General features: G+C 40.7%; 1 protein-coding gene across 1 annotated transcript in view; it reads left to right on the forward strand.

Annotated features, from left to right (window-relative positions):
* Cubn (cubilin) overlaps positions 1-15,242 on the forward strand; it is a 280,157-nt gene extending 264,915 nt beyond the window's left edge. The window contains exons 61-67 of the mRNA XM_048809051.1: positions 1,604-1,766; positions 2,105-2,310; positions 5,590-5,731; positions 6,691-6,872; positions 11,151-11,316; positions 13,096-13,331; positions 14,766-15,242. Coding sequence (XP_048665008.1) covers positions 1,604-1,766; positions 2,105-2,310; positions 5,590-5,731; positions 6,691-6,872; positions 11,151-11,316; positions 13,096-13,331; positions 14,766-14,873 — 1,203 coding nt within the window. The 3' untranslated portion in view covers positions 14,874-15,242. The remainder of the gene's footprint in view (positions 1-1,603; positions 1,767-2,104; positions 2,311-5,589; positions 5,732-6,690; positions 6,873-11,150; positions 11,317-13,095; positions 13,332-14,765) is intronic.
* Positions 15,243-16,634: the final 1,392 nt, after the last annotated feature.

Consider the following 16,634-nt stretch of genomic DNA (forward strand, 5'->3'; position numbering starts at 1 on the left):
GGGGTGGGAGGGGAAGGGAGGGGGCAGGGGGGTTTTAATGACGGTAGAATGTGATGGTCATCATTATCCAAAGTACATGTATGAAGACACGAATTGGTGTGAATATACTATGTATAGAACCAGAGATACGAAAAATTGTGCTCTGTATGTGCAATAAGAATTGTAGTGCATTCTGCTGTCATATATAAATAAAAAAGTTAAAAATTTAAAAATACATAGATTTCAGGGAAAAAATTCAACCAAAATGTATGTACTGAAAAGCAAGAAAAAATAAATATTCAAAGATTTTGATTTTTTAAAAAAGCAGGTATTCTACAGTAGGTGTCATGAGAATCCACTGGAGCATTTCAGGGAAAGCAGGAGCACAATCTGACTTAAGTTTGCAAACACTCATCCCATGGGGATGAGGTGCTCTGAGATGTATTTTGACGATGGAATGGAATGGATGTGGGAGTAGTGAGGACAGAGACAGACAGAAGGAAAGAGAGCAAGGACAGAGAGAGGGAATCAAGTATGGATGGAGTTTTGGGCTTGAGCCATTTACTGAGATAAAGAAGATCTGGGGAGAACAGTTTGGAAGGGGGTGGTGCTGTGGTTTGAATGTGTTCCCCAAGTTCTGTGTTAAAACTTAATCCTCAAATTTATTTGTTGCTGGTATTTGGTGATGGGTCTAATGGGCCTTTGGGAGATAATTAGGGTTTGATGAGGTCATGAGAATGGGGTCCCAGGATGGGATTAATGGCTTTATAAAAAGAGAGAGACCAGAGCTAGAGGCTCCCGCTCTCTCATCCTGTCACCATGCAGCAGCCTGGCCCTCACAGATGTCCCTTCATTCTGGACTTTCCAGACTTCAGAACTGTGAGAAATATATTTCTGTATAAATTACCCAGTCTGTGGTCTTCCAATATGGGAACACAAGACAGCCTAGAACAGGTGGGTGGTGAGAGAGAGACATCAAAGCACTTCTTCACTTATTAGGTTTTTATGGAGTGCCTTTTATGTGCCAGACATCCTTAAACTCGGGGGACAGAGCAGTGAGCAGGACAGAGATCTGTGCTTCTATGGAACTTGCATTCTTTTTAGTGGGGAAGATAATTAAAAAAAACAAGTATAGAGTTAAGTAGAAGGTGATACTGGCTCTGAAGAAAGATCAGGCAGGAAAGGAGTCAGGGAATGTTCGGAGAGTTTACATAGGGAAACCCTTCCCAGGTCTGTGACATTTGAGTAAAGATCTGGAGGAATGTTGGAGAACAAACTATGTGGATACAGGGGAAGAGCCCCATACAGAGGCTTCAGCAATGGTCCAGGCAAGACCACAGAGTGGCTTGGACCAGAGGTAAAGGTAGCCATGGATTTGATGACTCCAGTGACACATTATTTATTAAATCGTATATGACTTTCCCAAAGATCAGACAGATGTTGGCATTGCACCAAGTTTTTTTCTGAAAATCGATCCCATCACAAGTCTGCTCCTGAATTAAGACAAGAACACCAACGCACAGATCCTTAGTGGTGACCTGTGGTGACTTCATATCCAATTTAGTGTATAAATGGGCAACTTCCCTGTGAATAATGGAGAACTGAGAACCTTCTTCCTTTCCAGCTCTATGATGGGGAGAGTGAAAACGACCGTTTGGCTGGAACATTCTGTGGTTCCACCATACCTGCTCCTTTTATCTCTTCCAGTAACTTCCTCACAGTTCACTTTGTCAGTGACCTGACTCTAGAAAGAGAAGGATTTAATGCTACATATACCTTCGTGGACAGTGAGTAAATTGAGATTATTTTTAAAATATAGGTTATGAAATGCATGTGTATTTATGTACTAAAAATAATGCATTCTTATTAAGTTTACACTCAGGTACTAAACTTAATGTTAATTACTCTCTTGGTTGATTACTGAACTCATTTCATTCCCTCTGTCTTTAATTTGTAGTACAAATTTGCTAATCTTTAATCAAAAATGAATATCTCAAATTTTTAATAGGAAGATTTCCTATCTCTCCTTTGGGCCAGCAGGGTAGGGAAGGCAGAATTTTAAAGACTCTGTGTGAGGAGACAAGAGTGAAATATCTCCTATGTTGTTTCTTTCCTCCCTCTTCAGTGCCTTGTGGTGGAACATACAATGCAAATTGGACCCCACAAAATACTTCGTCACCCTATTTGTCAAACCAGAGTGTTCCATTGTCCACCTGTACTTGGGTCATTGAAGCCCCTCCCCACCAGCAGGTGAAGATAACTGTGTGGGCGCTTCAGCTACACTCGCAAGACTGTGCACAGAACTACTTAGAGGTTCAGGACTTGCCAGAGGTAATGATTATGGGATGGATTACAGTTGCATCTAGTGATCTTGCCACTAGTATTTGCAAAACACTCGAAGCAATGAAGGCATGATTCAATAAATCCTCAAAGTTACTTTCAGCATGGTGTTTTGCAGCCAGATCCAAAGTTCAGGTGAAGAGGAACACTTGAACTTGGTTCTGTAGGTCAGGTACTTTTAAACATCCAGATGCCTAAGAATTACCTGGGCATCTTGTTCAAAAGGCATACTGCCCAGGGCCCACCCCTGAGATGGATTCTTCCACATAGTACCTATGAATCTAAATTTTTGATGAACATCTCTGGTGTCCTGAACTCCATGAGCCACACTTGGAGAAACCCTTCTAGTTAGTAGTATCTGTGTTTAGGATGGTCAGAAGGAATTCACCCAGTACACAGGAAAATAAGCCAAGAAGCCATTTCATGCCATGCCCGTAGCACTGTATTCATGGTATTATGAGACAGAATAAAGAGAGAGGGGGAAAAAAAAAAAAAACCTCATTTGCTAAAAAAAAAGAAAAGAAAAAAAAAGCTGAGTCTTACTTTCCCATGAGCAAGGTGTTATGGAGACAGTTGGGACATAGAAGTGTGTGGTTAACAGATTAGCATATCATCATTACATAGCGAAGTAGTTGAAATACTGAGAGTAATGAGATTACCAAGGGGAATTGGTAACACGAGGGCTCAAGAACTGATGATGGATTCGAGGGAGAATATCTGGGGATACCTGGGCTGTCTTTGCTGTTTCGAGAGTGACTAACTTGTTCATTCCAAGGGGATTGTTCAAATCCCATTGTGCTGGCAGAAGTAAAGTCCCATCTGTCACCTTCAGAATTTTCACAGTTATCCTCATTATAAGGCTGGGGTTTCCTAATTCTTACACTCCCCATCTTAGTAGGGAGTCAGTTTATCTGACTCTAATGTGAAGAGGTCCAAGATGTTCAGGCAGCTGAGTAGACACCAGATTTTTTGATTTTGTGCAAGTCTTAGACACTGAGATTTGTGCTGTGCTCCCGTGGTGGCCAAGACAAGGGGTCATCATTATTTCATTTCTGATGGTTTCTGGACCAAATTCCTATTCCCCAGTGGGAGTCTCACCAGAAGGACTTACAGCCAAGTGAGATAAGATCCTTTGGGTATAAAGGCTCTTTCGATTTCCCATTGCTTTATGAAGCTGAGTCAATGCAGGACAGAGAAGACCTCTCAACTAGGCACAAAAATGGCATGAACAGGGCACAAGGCAATTATGGAACTTGTTGGCAGCTGGACTTGCCTCCAATAAGACCATCGCGTTCCTCATGACTAAAACACTCAGGGTCACTCCAGGTGAACTGGGCTACGTGAAATAATCACACAAGAGACAGAGATGCCTTTTTCTTTGGGTCCTGTGATGATTCCTCTGACTTTAGGGGTCTGTGGAGAGAGAGAGAGAGAAAATGCTGAACCCTTTTTGGGGGGAGAAGCTATTCAAATGAGGCAAGGGGTCAGGTTTCAGGCAGTTGAGTCTAGCTTCATGATGTCTGCTGTCAGCAGGTTGACTGACAGCTAGAAGGCCATGCCCAAAGGCAGAGCAAGAGAAGGGGACACACAAAAGAAGCTTCCATGGAACATTCTATCCCCCCAAATGGCAAAGGGGTAGGATTACAAAGGAACAGGGGCATGTAGCTCAACCCCAGGGTATGCCTGCTCAGAAGACACTGGCCTTGCTATTGGAGTGGGGGAAAAGAACGAGTCACAAGTCATGGCACTATGGCACCAGACTACAGTGATCTTTCAGATCCCCGTGGTGCATCAGGACTGGGAGGCATGGTTACTCAGTGTGGCTCCCCACAATACCCAATATTTGTCGCAACTGAATAATGTCCTTCAATTGAATGAATAAGGAAAGGACAGGGGATTTCATCCTAGGTAGGTAGAGAGGGGATTAAAAAATATAATAATAATGGTGATGGGCTGGGAGAAATTGGAACTCCAAGCTCTCCAAGAGTAGAAAGAGAAGCCCTAATTGGAAGATTGTCAAAGGGTTCTATGGTGGGGGCATAAGAGAAGATGGAAGGTATGCTGCTGGCCTTGAGGTAGGCAACTACAGAGAGTGGACATGAACATCACTGGTTAAGAAGTTCAAAGTGGGATTTGTTTAATGAACTGTCTATAAAATCATCCAAACCTCTATGAGTTCAGAAAGGAACTGGGGTGCAGAAAATTACTTGTGGTAAGATACCACAAATCTTTAATAAATGAAGGGAATTAACCAGGAGGAAAGTAAATAAAAATGATGAAAAGGGTCGTAGAGACTCTTTGGCCACATGTAGAGACTTTCTAAAGAGGACCTGAGGTGAGGACAGATGCTGCAGTGAGGAACATGGAGAAACGCTCCCCTACTCCTCTCCTCCACTTTTACTCAATGAATTGTGGAGAATAAAAAAGGAATGACCTCCCCTAGGAGGCTGCTGGAAACTCAGGTTTCACTTAAGACCACAAAATGGAAAGGGGAGAGATGTAGACAGGAGGTAGTTAACAATGCAATTCAGATGATACAGCAGGCAAAGCTAGGAAAGGACCCATAGCAGCAGGCGGTGGGACGGGGGTGGCCATAGAAGCCCAGATCAGTAACAGGAGTCTACAAGCTGAGGTGGAGCATGCACCTTCAGTAGGCGCCCAAGAACTGTAGGTATTAGAAAGGTACTTATCGCTGGGAGGCTGCCAGCATCCTGACTTTGGTACAAGTTGGTTTTGTGCAAAAGGGATAGGTGTTTGACTGCATTTACCCCATGCTTTTGAAAGGGAATGTGGGTTGCCCAAGTCTTATAAAAGGAACAGTGACCTCATGACAGGCACTGGCTACCTTGGGGAGTCAGTATTGCCAAAAAGCCTGCTTAGGTTTGCTGTGAGGAGCAAGGACTGGATCAGGGGAAGGGTCTCAGTCTTATGAGCCCAGGATAATGGGAAAGGCTTGAGTAGGAGACCTGCAGTGAGCTCAAACACTGGACTCTGCTCAGAACAAGGACACAGGCCTCAGCTGTGACATAACCTGGGAAGGGAGCAGTCTTGATTTCTGCAGGGAAGTGTCTGTTCATGGTTTCAGCAGACACTTGGCCCCCATCTCCCATCTTTCCAGGAAGGTGGGCAAGTCTGGCTGCAGAGTGCTTCAGAGACTAGAGCTGGGTTCCATGGCTGAATATGTAAGCCATGCTTTTACAGTAGAGTTTCTGGTACAGCTGTCCTCTCCTGGAACTGAATCTAATATGATGTGGCTTCCATTCATTTCAGGGTGATGGAAGAGTCCATTTCTGTGGCAGAAACATTTCAGCTCTGCCCGAGTTTTATTCCTCCACAAGAACTGCCATGGTGGTTTTCAAATCTGAAGTTTTAAACAGCAACTCTAGAGTGAGTTTCACCTATCAGATTGCAGGTGAGCCCTGGAGCTTCCATCTTTTCTCAGGAAATATGGCCATGGGTACAATGACCACTAGAATTTAAGGTAACCCAAGCCCACAGGAGGTAAGACTCTTAACTAGAATCCAGGCCCAATTTAGCAAATTACTAAAGCTAGTTCCTGGTAACATAAAATGAATACAACACTAATTGAAAGATAGTACAATATAGTAATTGAAAAATAGACCAGTTATTGTATTAATTATCCACTGACAGCTTACAGGAGTCACCACATATTTTCACAAAAGCTTTATCCACATGAAATCCCCTGTCTTACAATTCACTTATTCAAAGTTTACAGTCCAGTGAGTTTTAGTAGGTTCACAAAGCAGGGCATTGCTGTATCTTAGGAAGTGATTTTATAAAAACTTGAAAAGGATTACCAGTTACTATCAATGAGAAGCTTATTTTCAGAGACCACTTTATTATTTTGAACCTGATTAAAAGCTGCCTTTGAATCAAACAAACAACAAAAATGGGTATTATTTTTTTACTAAAAGGAACAATGATTTACTGTTCTAGCATAACAATTAAGTCATCAAAAGATTTAAAGGGAAATCCTCATGGAAATCTCTGCCTGATAGGTAGAACCTTTGAGTCCAAAAAAGGGTTCAAGTGACAGCCACCAATACTTCACTGTGATCAGAAAAGTTCAAAGGACACTAGGATGCCCTTTAAAGAAAGCCCTCATATTTTATACCCGCATGGAGGTGTTTGTGTTAAGAAGCCTCTGTACATATCTATCGGATGCGTGATTCATGTCACCTCTCAGGTCTCAATTATCTCAAAGATAAATGAAGAGACTGGATTAGTTTCCCCTAAAGTTTGTTCAGATTTAATGGTCTTTTAAAATTATTTCTGTCAAGTTGAAAGAACACTAAGTATTTGGGTGCATGCATTTTTTTCTGAGATCTTTTTTTTCTCTCTCTCTCTAAGACTGCAACAGACAATACAACAGAGCATTTGGCAATCTGAAGAGTCCTGGATGGCCTGAAAATTATAATGATAACCTGGATTGCACTATTATTCTCACAGCCCCACAGAATCATGCCATTTCCCTCTTTTTTCATTCGTTTGACATTGAGGACTCAAGCAACTGTGCACATGATTTCTTGGAGGTAACATGCATTGGGGTGTCATTTGAACAATTATTTAAAAAGATGCTGCTAATCCTTATATGCCCCTTGTTCATTTCACTAATTATCCATGTATCTTTCAGTCCATAAACATTTACCGAGCACCTTCTGTTCCTGGCACTGGACTTACAACAAGAAGGAAAACATGTTCAGAACCCTTCAGAGGCATGATCTAAAGGGAAAGATAGGTGGTGTTTTAAGACAAAAGACCTGATGAGAGCAACACAGAGGAGGGAAAGTTTATTTGGGGCTCATGGTTTCAGAAGTCTTAGTCCATAGATGGCTGACTCCATATGTCTGCCCAAGGTAACACAGAACATATGGTGGGAGGGTATGGAGGAGGAAGCAGCTCAGGACATGGCAATCAGGAAGCAGAAAGAGAGAGAGAGAGAGCTCTGTTCACTAGGGACAAAATACAAACTCTAAGGCATGGCCCCAGTGATCTACCTTCTCCAGCCACACCCTAACTGCCTACATTTACCACTCAGTATTAGTGGATTAATGCAATGATTAGGTCAAGTCTCTCATAACCCAATCATTTCACCTCTAAACTTTCTTACATTGTCTCACACATATCTAAACCAAAACAGATGCTGAGAATCAATTACAACACCATGAAAAGACTAAGTCCATCACGGTAAGGGCACCTAACTCTGGAGACAGAGTGGATCTCTTTAAGGAGGTTACATATGAATTCCTACCTCAAGGACAAGAGGGAGGGCCAAGCAAAGATAGTGAAGTGATCTTGGAGGTGGAGGATGGCACTGGCTTCAGAAGGGCCATCTGAAGATAAAAATGGAATGAATAACAGTAAATAGTTTCCTGATTTCCCTGATGACTACAGTATGTTTGGGGTGTCTGCACTATTTCTTGAATGAGTGTGTTCTACAGGTGCAGGAAATATGCTGTTCCTTCCTCTGCCACCACCACCAGAGAGAGCTAATTTGGTTGGAGGGGTCTTCGCAGTGTGCTTCTCTTCAACCCTGCATCAAAGCACATTGAGAAAGAACAGAGCTATGCTCGTCATGTGGCTGCACCTCTGGGGTTGTCTAGTGCTACTAGAATGGCTCCTGGGAATCTGGTCTGCTCCACCTCACCTGCATTGCTTATGTGCAAATTGATATCATCACATCATTGTTCAGGGATTTTTTCTAGGGAGATTTTCCAAATGAGCTTGGCATCCCTGTTCAGCCAATTTTGAATCTAAACCTCAGCTGAGGCTGTCTAAATTGGCCTTGTTACACATACACAAGAAGCTTCAGAAAGACTTGAAAATGTCTATTTGCCCTCCTCTATATCTGATATAGAGTTTTATTTTTATTTCTTTTTCTACTGCTTTTTTTTCCCCTTTGTTCTGGGAATTGAACCCACAGGTGCTTTTATCACTTAGCTATATTCCCAGCCTACTTTTTAATTATTTTTTATATTTTATTTTGAGGCAGGGTCTTGCTAAATTGCTTAGGGCCTTGCCAAGTTGCTGAGGCTGGTCTTGAACTTATGATCCTCTTGCCTCAGCCTCCCAAGTTGCTGGGACTACAGGCATGTGCCACTGTGCCCAGCTGTTCCCACTGTCTCTTCTTAATCAGGACTTTTAAAAAATAATTATTATTATTATGGTTGTACCTATGTAGTGTGATAAATAGTGGGGTGGATTGTGATAATTTGATACATGTATATAATGTGTATATAATGTGTAATGAGCAGATTAGGATAGTTAGCATTTCCATCTTTGAAATAGTCCAAAATTATTTGACCTGTACAAGATACACAAGTTAAACAGGGTATGCAACTTCTTTTGCAATCGTTTTCTTTTCTGCTGGCTTCTGTTTTCAGCTATTTCTTGGTAATCATGGCCTTTTCTCCCTACCAAAGCTGCTTCTGCTTTCTAGTACCAACAGCCTGCCCCCCTTCCTCTCATCCACCTCCATTCTCAGCTGTCTTGGCCTCTGGTGCTGCTGCTGATTCTTCCAGCCAGTCTGCAATGCCTGGCTTGGTACAAAGTTGGTGTCCTGGCTGGGCTGCAGTCAGCTTCTACATGTCTGCTGGTGAGGCGTTCAACTATCCTGGAAAGCTCTCCCTTCTGGAACTAATAGAAATGCCTTGCTAATCAGTATCCTTAACCCATGGTGCAATGAATTTCCAGAAGCAGCTCAGGCCTTTCTCATGGGGAATATTTGCTGTGACCAGAAATAGGGAAAAGGCAGATTTAGCTGGGAGGAAACAGAGAAATACAGTATTGTTGGTGCCAGTCAGGATATTAAACTCAGACCGGTACACCTTAGTCACCAGGGAAATCCAAATATTTATATGAAGTATAAAGCAGAAACCAGGGGAGGAGTGGGATAGGAAGAAAGGCTCAAATAATCCTCTCAGGTCAGAGTCACTGTACAGCTCTTCTTAATTCCCCTCAAATCTGAGTGGACTGTTACTGAAAATTTAGCGTTTGCCATTTGCCTGCTGGATGCTGGGAAGTAAAGGTTTGCTTTCCAACATTGGAGGGTGAGAACTGTGCCCCCCACATGGTCCTTTTTGTTTCATAGAATGGGTCTGAAATTTACTGTACAATAAGCCAAGAAAGGACATCAGCCTGTAAAATGTAGCAGAGTCTGGTTTTCGGAGGGAAGGCCATGGGCATGGCCTCTTGGAGCCCCACCGGAAGCCTTTGCATTCCACTCTCAGGAACCCTAGTGGGAACAGCAAGCTCTTTCTGAGGACTCTGATTGTGTCACTGCCGGCAGAGACCAGTCTCTAGACATCTTCAGTATCCTCACCCCTCCTTTCAGCGTCCTCTAAGGCCCCAGAGATGCCTTCTACTCTTAGTTCATCTCATTCCTCTATGAAGAGAAAAGTCACTATGACAAGTTTTTAGCAGTTTCAATGGGAATAAATGTCTCACTTTTCCTTACAGAGCAATGGCATTTTAAAAGAGGACCCAGGGGGAAAGAGACCCAGACTCTAGAGTTTAGTGGTAGAAGGTCAGGCCCTCCAGCATTCTTAAATATGGTAGCTGCCTTCTCTATGGCTGCTCAGTCAAGGCCACCTCGTTTAAACATTTGGCAAAGTCATCCAACAACAAGCCCTGGACAACATTATTCTTTCCCTTTAGTTACTACATAGGCAGGAATAAAACCAAATCAACACAGCCTAACAGACCAGCACTGCACCTTAAGAAAAAAACACAACTTAAGGAAAACATCAGTTAATCAGATTTTCCAGTAAATGGACTTCTCAGATTTTGAATCATGGATCAGTGAACTCGGACTTTATCTGCATGGATCTGGTTCCACCTATACATTGCCTGTATAACTCTCCCTGAAGACTCCCCAAGTACTCTTCAGAGTGGGACTGGTTGGCAATGCTCAGTAGGAAGGAACCCAGCTGGAGGACAAAATGTGGTTGCATTCCCAGGGAGGTAATCTATCCCGCCACCCAATGCCCAATGACTCACTTCCTGTTTTTATGTCTTCTCCAGGCTGTAGGCTGAAAAGGAAAGCTACTCAGCCTTGGAATTTGTTTTTGAAATATATTTAACAACAGTCAGAAATGTCATAGATTTATTGAGTCGTGTCCTTTTCCCATACAGAAATTGCTTTTGCTCTGAACTTTATTACACTTTGTATGTTGCGTTTTTTTTTTTCATAGTTTCTTTTTCTGCTGAGTAGTTTTCAATGGAACACACACACACACACACACACACACACCATACACAGTACAATATAGTAGTTGACTGGAAGCAGAGCAGGCAGTGTTGCTCCCATACACATTTTTTTTTTAAATTCACTTTAATTATATTCTTCAAAATGTCTCTTGAAAAGCCAAGGCCATAGGATCATAGTATCAAGTAGTATATAAAAATGGGCCCAGGTGTTTTAATTGCTGTAGGTGACTGGGTGTTTCTGAATCCAAATGAAAATGGTTTTTGATCTGAAAATTAAACACTTCTTTTTGCAAGTAAAGGTGACTTCTGCATGTATTTGTCAGAGAACTCTTACTATTTTTTAAGGGTTTTGTTTATTGAGGAGGGAGTGTTGCTTTGTTGCCCAGCTGGTCTCCCAACTCCTGGACCCATTTGAACACAGGGCCTGGGCTTGCTGGGTAAGTGCTGAGCCCCACCCCCAGCCTCCCTTCATTCTTAAGTACATAAAAACAGAAAGCTTTTTTTTTTTAAGTCATAATTCTCATTGTTTAATGTCTTAATGTATGCAATAATAAATTGGAGAAGAAAGTATAATGTAAATATAATAATTAATGTTTTTAAAGGTAAGAAATGGAAGTAGTAGCAGTTCACCACTACTTGGCAAGTATTGTGGAACTCTGCAGCCAAACCCCATCTTCTCTCAAAACAATGAACTGTGTCTACGATTTAAGAGCAATAATATAATTTCCAGTCATGGATATGAAATCATCTGGGCCTCATCACCCTCTGGTAAGACATCTGCCTTTTGGGGGGCAAAGCAGTGTACATAAAGCTAACATAAGGTGTCTAATAGAAAAGCACAATTAAAGTGACCTCCTCTTTTTAGCTATCTATGTATTTCATGATTTCCTGTTAAAAACAGAAATTGGTAACAGTTGAGATATTTAAAAATTCTATATTTATTCATTATTTCTATGTAAAAGAATATATATTTATATATAAAGAATATAGAAGGTCTGAAAATTTTTTAATTCCTACATAAATTCTGTTTTGTCAGAATTTTTGCTTTTGTTTTGGTCATCACAATGTCCTCTGAGAAGTCAAATGAAAAAGCCAAATGGCTTTCACATTCCCGAGCACATGTGAACAGCTGTGCTCTTCATAGTCCCTGAGGCTTCTTGGCTGTCCTGTAGTTAATTGCTTTTTTCAGGGTAATAAGTATCTTCTTGTATTTTTGGTTGGCTGGTTATTAAACAACCGAAGGAAATTTAAGTCATGTCAATACGGGGTAACCCAAAAGCGGAGAAACATCTTTGTGAAATGTCCTGAAGTGTCTGGAAAACCTTCAAAATAAAAATGATAGAAAGAGCCAGGCTCGGTGGTACATGCCTGCAATCTCAATAGGTCAGGAAGCTGAGGCAGGAGGATCTGAGTTCAAAGCCACCCTCAGAAAAAATGTGGTTGAGACCCTGTCTCTTAATAAAATACAAAATAGGAATTCGGATGCGGCTCAGTGGTCAACGACCCCTGAGTTCAATCCCTGGTATCTCCCCCATCCCTCCCCACCACCGAAAAGATGGAAAGACTTATTTTAAATATGCTGAGGGGTAAGAATAGGGTTCCATCAAGACAATCATGGATAATGAAATCTTTGCAACTTAAGGAGGTTTAAAGACTATCTCCAAAGCCCTAATTTTATAGATGAGGACAGAAAATGCTAAGATTAATGCATTGCCTTCCAAATGCACAGATAGACTGTGGCAAAGGGGGCCGGATGCCAGCCCAGGTGCTTTTTGATTATGCCAGGCCATTTCTTCTGGACCCCCTTGGCTGTCCAGCCTAACTAGTGATAACTCTGCTATACAAACAAACAAATCAAATAAATCAACACCTGTACCTATGGAGCTTTGACTTTAAGTATGTCAATCTCAAAACTATCAGTTATTATCTTGGCAAAAAAAATCACTTTTATTGTTAAGTGATTCATATCAAAAGCTACAATCACACAGTCTGTGTTCAGCCCATAATTTTCCTTTTTTGTATTTCTTTTTTCCTCCATTAGTCAATTTTGAACTGGTACCTTATCATGATACATGATAGTGGGGTTTGTTGTTACATGTCTGTACACACCAACAATAGAACATTATAATTTGGTCAGTTTCATTCTCTTGTACCTGCCCTTCAGAATTTGACCTTGAATTTGACTTCAATGTCATTATCTTCAACTCAGTGCATTGGGAGTGCACCATCAAAAGCACACATGTGACTTCATTCTGTCTTACAGTTATTCTGCCACATCACTTGTTTTTCCACGTTGTCCCTAACTTACTTTTTTCAAAGAATAGTGTTGGAGGAAGGTGCACCTGGGTCATGGTATGCAGGGAGAGGAACATTTGTTGGGGATGGGAGAGGTGGAAGTGGCAGGGGGAAAGAAGCAGCCCACAGAAGAAGGAGGTTTGGCCATCTACTGTTCTTGCAAAATCTCAGCCCCTTAAGAAAATACACATGCATGAAAGCTGACTGGTTCTGAATTGGTGAATCAAACTTTCCGCTGCACTTTGGTTGCAGGCTGTGGTGGGACTCTTTATGGAGACAGTGGCTCCTTTACCAGCCCTGGCTATCCCAGCACGTACCCAAACAACACTCACTGCGAATGGACCCTCATTGCTCCTGCTGGAAGACCTGTCACCGTCAGCTTTTACTTTATCAGCATTGATGACCCAGGAGACTGCATCCAGAACTATCTCATACTCTATAATGGGCCGAATGTCACTTCTCCATCCTCTGGACCGTATTGTGGAGCAGTGAGTACAGCAAACACTTTTAGATTCCCACTTGTTATTTTAAAATCATGATGGTAACTCAGTATAGACTCTTAGGGCAGACACATGCAAAGAACAAAGCCACAGCCTTAGCAAATTTGGTATAGTTTTCTGATTTCTGTTGTCGGGGCACCAGTGCCATCTAGTGGGCACTGTGCTACAGTACTCTTAATAGTTACCAAACCAGACTGCATCAGAATCATCAGAATCGTTTGTGAAATTACTTCCAGTTCCCACACCTATCTGTTAACTTTTTAAAAGCTCCCAGCGTGATTTTGATGCCCTTTCAGAGTTTAATACTTATGTTTGTTTCTAAATATATAGAATTATGGAAAATTTGGACATCTGGCTCCATTTCATCTACTACTTGCTGAAAATTGCAGGAATTCTTTGAAGAAATGAACTAATAATAGTTTATTTTCATAAAGTTAACTTTATGAAGTTAACTCCCTAAACTATAATATTGTGAGAATATGCCTTTAATACCCTCTCTTTTAAAAAGGTAGCTACTTAAAGAGCTTCCAAGTGCAATGTGGCTCCTGATGAGCCTTCTGCGTGTTTCATGTTTTGATAGAATGCCATTGTTCATGGGAAGTCCTGTATTACTCACAGCAGCAGGATCTATCTAGAAAATACAGGAAATACAAGGAAACTCAAAGAAGTGTATAAAACTTCTGTTAACTGACCATATTAGTTTGTCAACGTAGAATAAGAAGTCAAACCTTTTGCTTCCTGTATTTTCTTAGGTAAATCTTTATCAAAACTTAGGAGCAGATTAAAATGGAAGTAAAAGGTGGTTGTGCATAAGAATAAATGATATTGCATATACTTTGATATATCTCTTAGGAAGCAAAATCTCTCTCCTGCATTCACTTGAATAATTTGCTATCTTGGGAATAAATCTTAGGTAAGCCCAGTAATGTAAACCTTGTGAAAGAAAGGCTTTTTGTCTGTTTTGCTCATGTTTTAAGACCCTCGATGCTAAAAAAAAAAAAATACCCATGTATTAATGGTATCTTACAAATATTTGCCCTATGAATGATTAAGACATCAGATAAAAACGAATCTTACCTCTTGCCCCCAAGCATTTCATAGATAATATGAAAGTCAATTCCAAAAGGAAACAATAGATGTTGAGGATGAAAATAGTCTATTTTACTCATATGATCATATTAGTTACCCCAAAGTAACCCAGGTGCTCATTTCTCCTCAACTTTTTACCCCAGGCAATATTCTTTTGTAAAGAATCTACATTAATTCTGGGCAAGATGACTTCTAGAAGTAAATACAGGTTCACTGTTAATTCTTAAAACTTCTTGACATTATAATTTTGTAAATTATACTAACATTTCTAAAAAAAATCCAATTTTTAAAAATTGTAACTTTTATTTTTCATTTTTTTTCTTTCAATTTTAGGACACTAACATAGCTCCCTTTGTGGCTTCCTCAAATCAAGTCTTCATAAAATTCCATGCTGAGTATGCAGTGTATCCATCCGCCTTCCGGTTAACGTGGGACAGCTGATGGGTCATGGGTTTCCTCTGTCCTTTCGCTCTGCTGCAGGGAGCTTCTGACATCACACTGGACAGAACTATGCCATCCTGGACTCCTGCCCATGCCACTGATCATAAGTTGAACTTTTATGGTTTTCACCAAAGAATGTGTGGAATTGCTATTTGTATATTAGTGTTCTTTTTTTTTTTTTTGAATGTAAAATAATAACTTCTTGAGTTTGGGCTGTGCACACCTTTTAATTTTTGAGCTGAAATTTTTTAAAAGTCTTAAAAAGGTTAAAAATTACTATGTAAATTAAAAAATTAAGATACAATGAAAGTATGATTTTCACTGTGAATGTCAAATTAGGGGTAATAAACATTATTGATTGTACCACAATTATGCTCCATTAATTTTTAACTCATTAAAATGTATTCTTTCAGTATGGCTTGATATAGAAAAGTTTGCTGTGACCTCTGAATTCTTTCAATTTCTCTCTTATTTGCCTCAAGCTTCTGTTTTTTCCTGGGTTTGCTGAGCATATTCCCCCTCTACTCCCAGGACCCTGTTCTACCTTGGCTATTGAATTTCTCTGTGCATTCTTCACTCTCAATTATCTATTATCCACTACTCCACATTCCTAGAACATTCCCTTTTTCTTTCCTTGTGTGTGGGGTCTTTCTTCCAAACTTCCTTTTTTAAAAATTTTTACTTTGGTGGGGGGTGGGGGATGGACCAGGGATTGAACTCAGGGATACTCAAACACTGAGCCACATCCCCAGCCCTATTTTGTATTTTATTTGGAGACAGGGTCTCACTGAGTAGCTTAGCGCCTTGCTTTTGCTGAGGCTGGCTTTGAACTCGTGATCTTCCTGCCTCTGCTGCTGGGATGCGCCACACTTCTTTATGCTAAAGATGTTTTGCTTTTTCTTTAAATATCTTATCCACTGTTTACAATTCAGCTCAACACTATGACCTGCTTGGAGCCTCCAAAATCCCACTAGTAGAAATTATTATTTCTCCTCCTCCTCCTTTTCCTTCTTCTTCTTCTGTTTTTTCATAGCAATTTTTGTAATCAAATACAATATTTGTTACATTGCAGGGCTGGTGGACTGGGGATTGAACCCAGGGCCTTCTTGCTAAACATGTACTCTACCACTGACCTACACCCCAATCCCACATTTTTTTCTTAATTGTTATTAGTTGTATTTAGTCTTCCATTCTTAAATTGTGTGTTTTTGAAGGCAGTTCTTGAGTGTCTCCACAATTGTTTAACATTGGATTTCCTCCTGACAGATAACTGTCACTGTGATCCTGCTCTGTCCACTCCTTCTTTTGCCAAATGAAGGAAGATCATCAGGAGGATAGGTTAATCCTGCCTCTGGAACAACCCAGTGACCATTAGAAGCTAGAAGATCGTTTGCGACTACACAGGGCCAGGCTTAAATTGTACTAAAAACAGATGCCAAGAAGGAAAACCATGATGACACCAGCCACAGTCAGTAGTCTCCAGAGCTGCTGAAGTCCCTAGAGAGTCATTTATTCTTAAAATAAATTACTGAGCTAAAAAATAGGTACCAATGAAAATTAATGTTCTATGTTTTTGACATTGACCCCCCCCAAAGCAATGTACTGTTAATATTAATTTTTTTCAAAAATATAAAACTTAATCTCTATCATAATTCATTTGTTTACCTCTTTAAAATTTCCAATTCTTTTTGCCAATATACACATAGTATTCACACCCCTGGACTATTACTGCACAAAATATTATATTCTACACATTACATT

Source organism: Marmota marmota, unplaced genomic scaffold (assembly GCF_001458135.2).
Source record: "Marmota marmota marmota unplaced genomic scaffold, marMar, whole genome shotgun sequence".
Classification (NCBI taxonomy): Eukaryota; Metazoa; Chordata; class Mammalia; order Rodentia; family Sciuridae; genus Marmota; species Marmota marmota.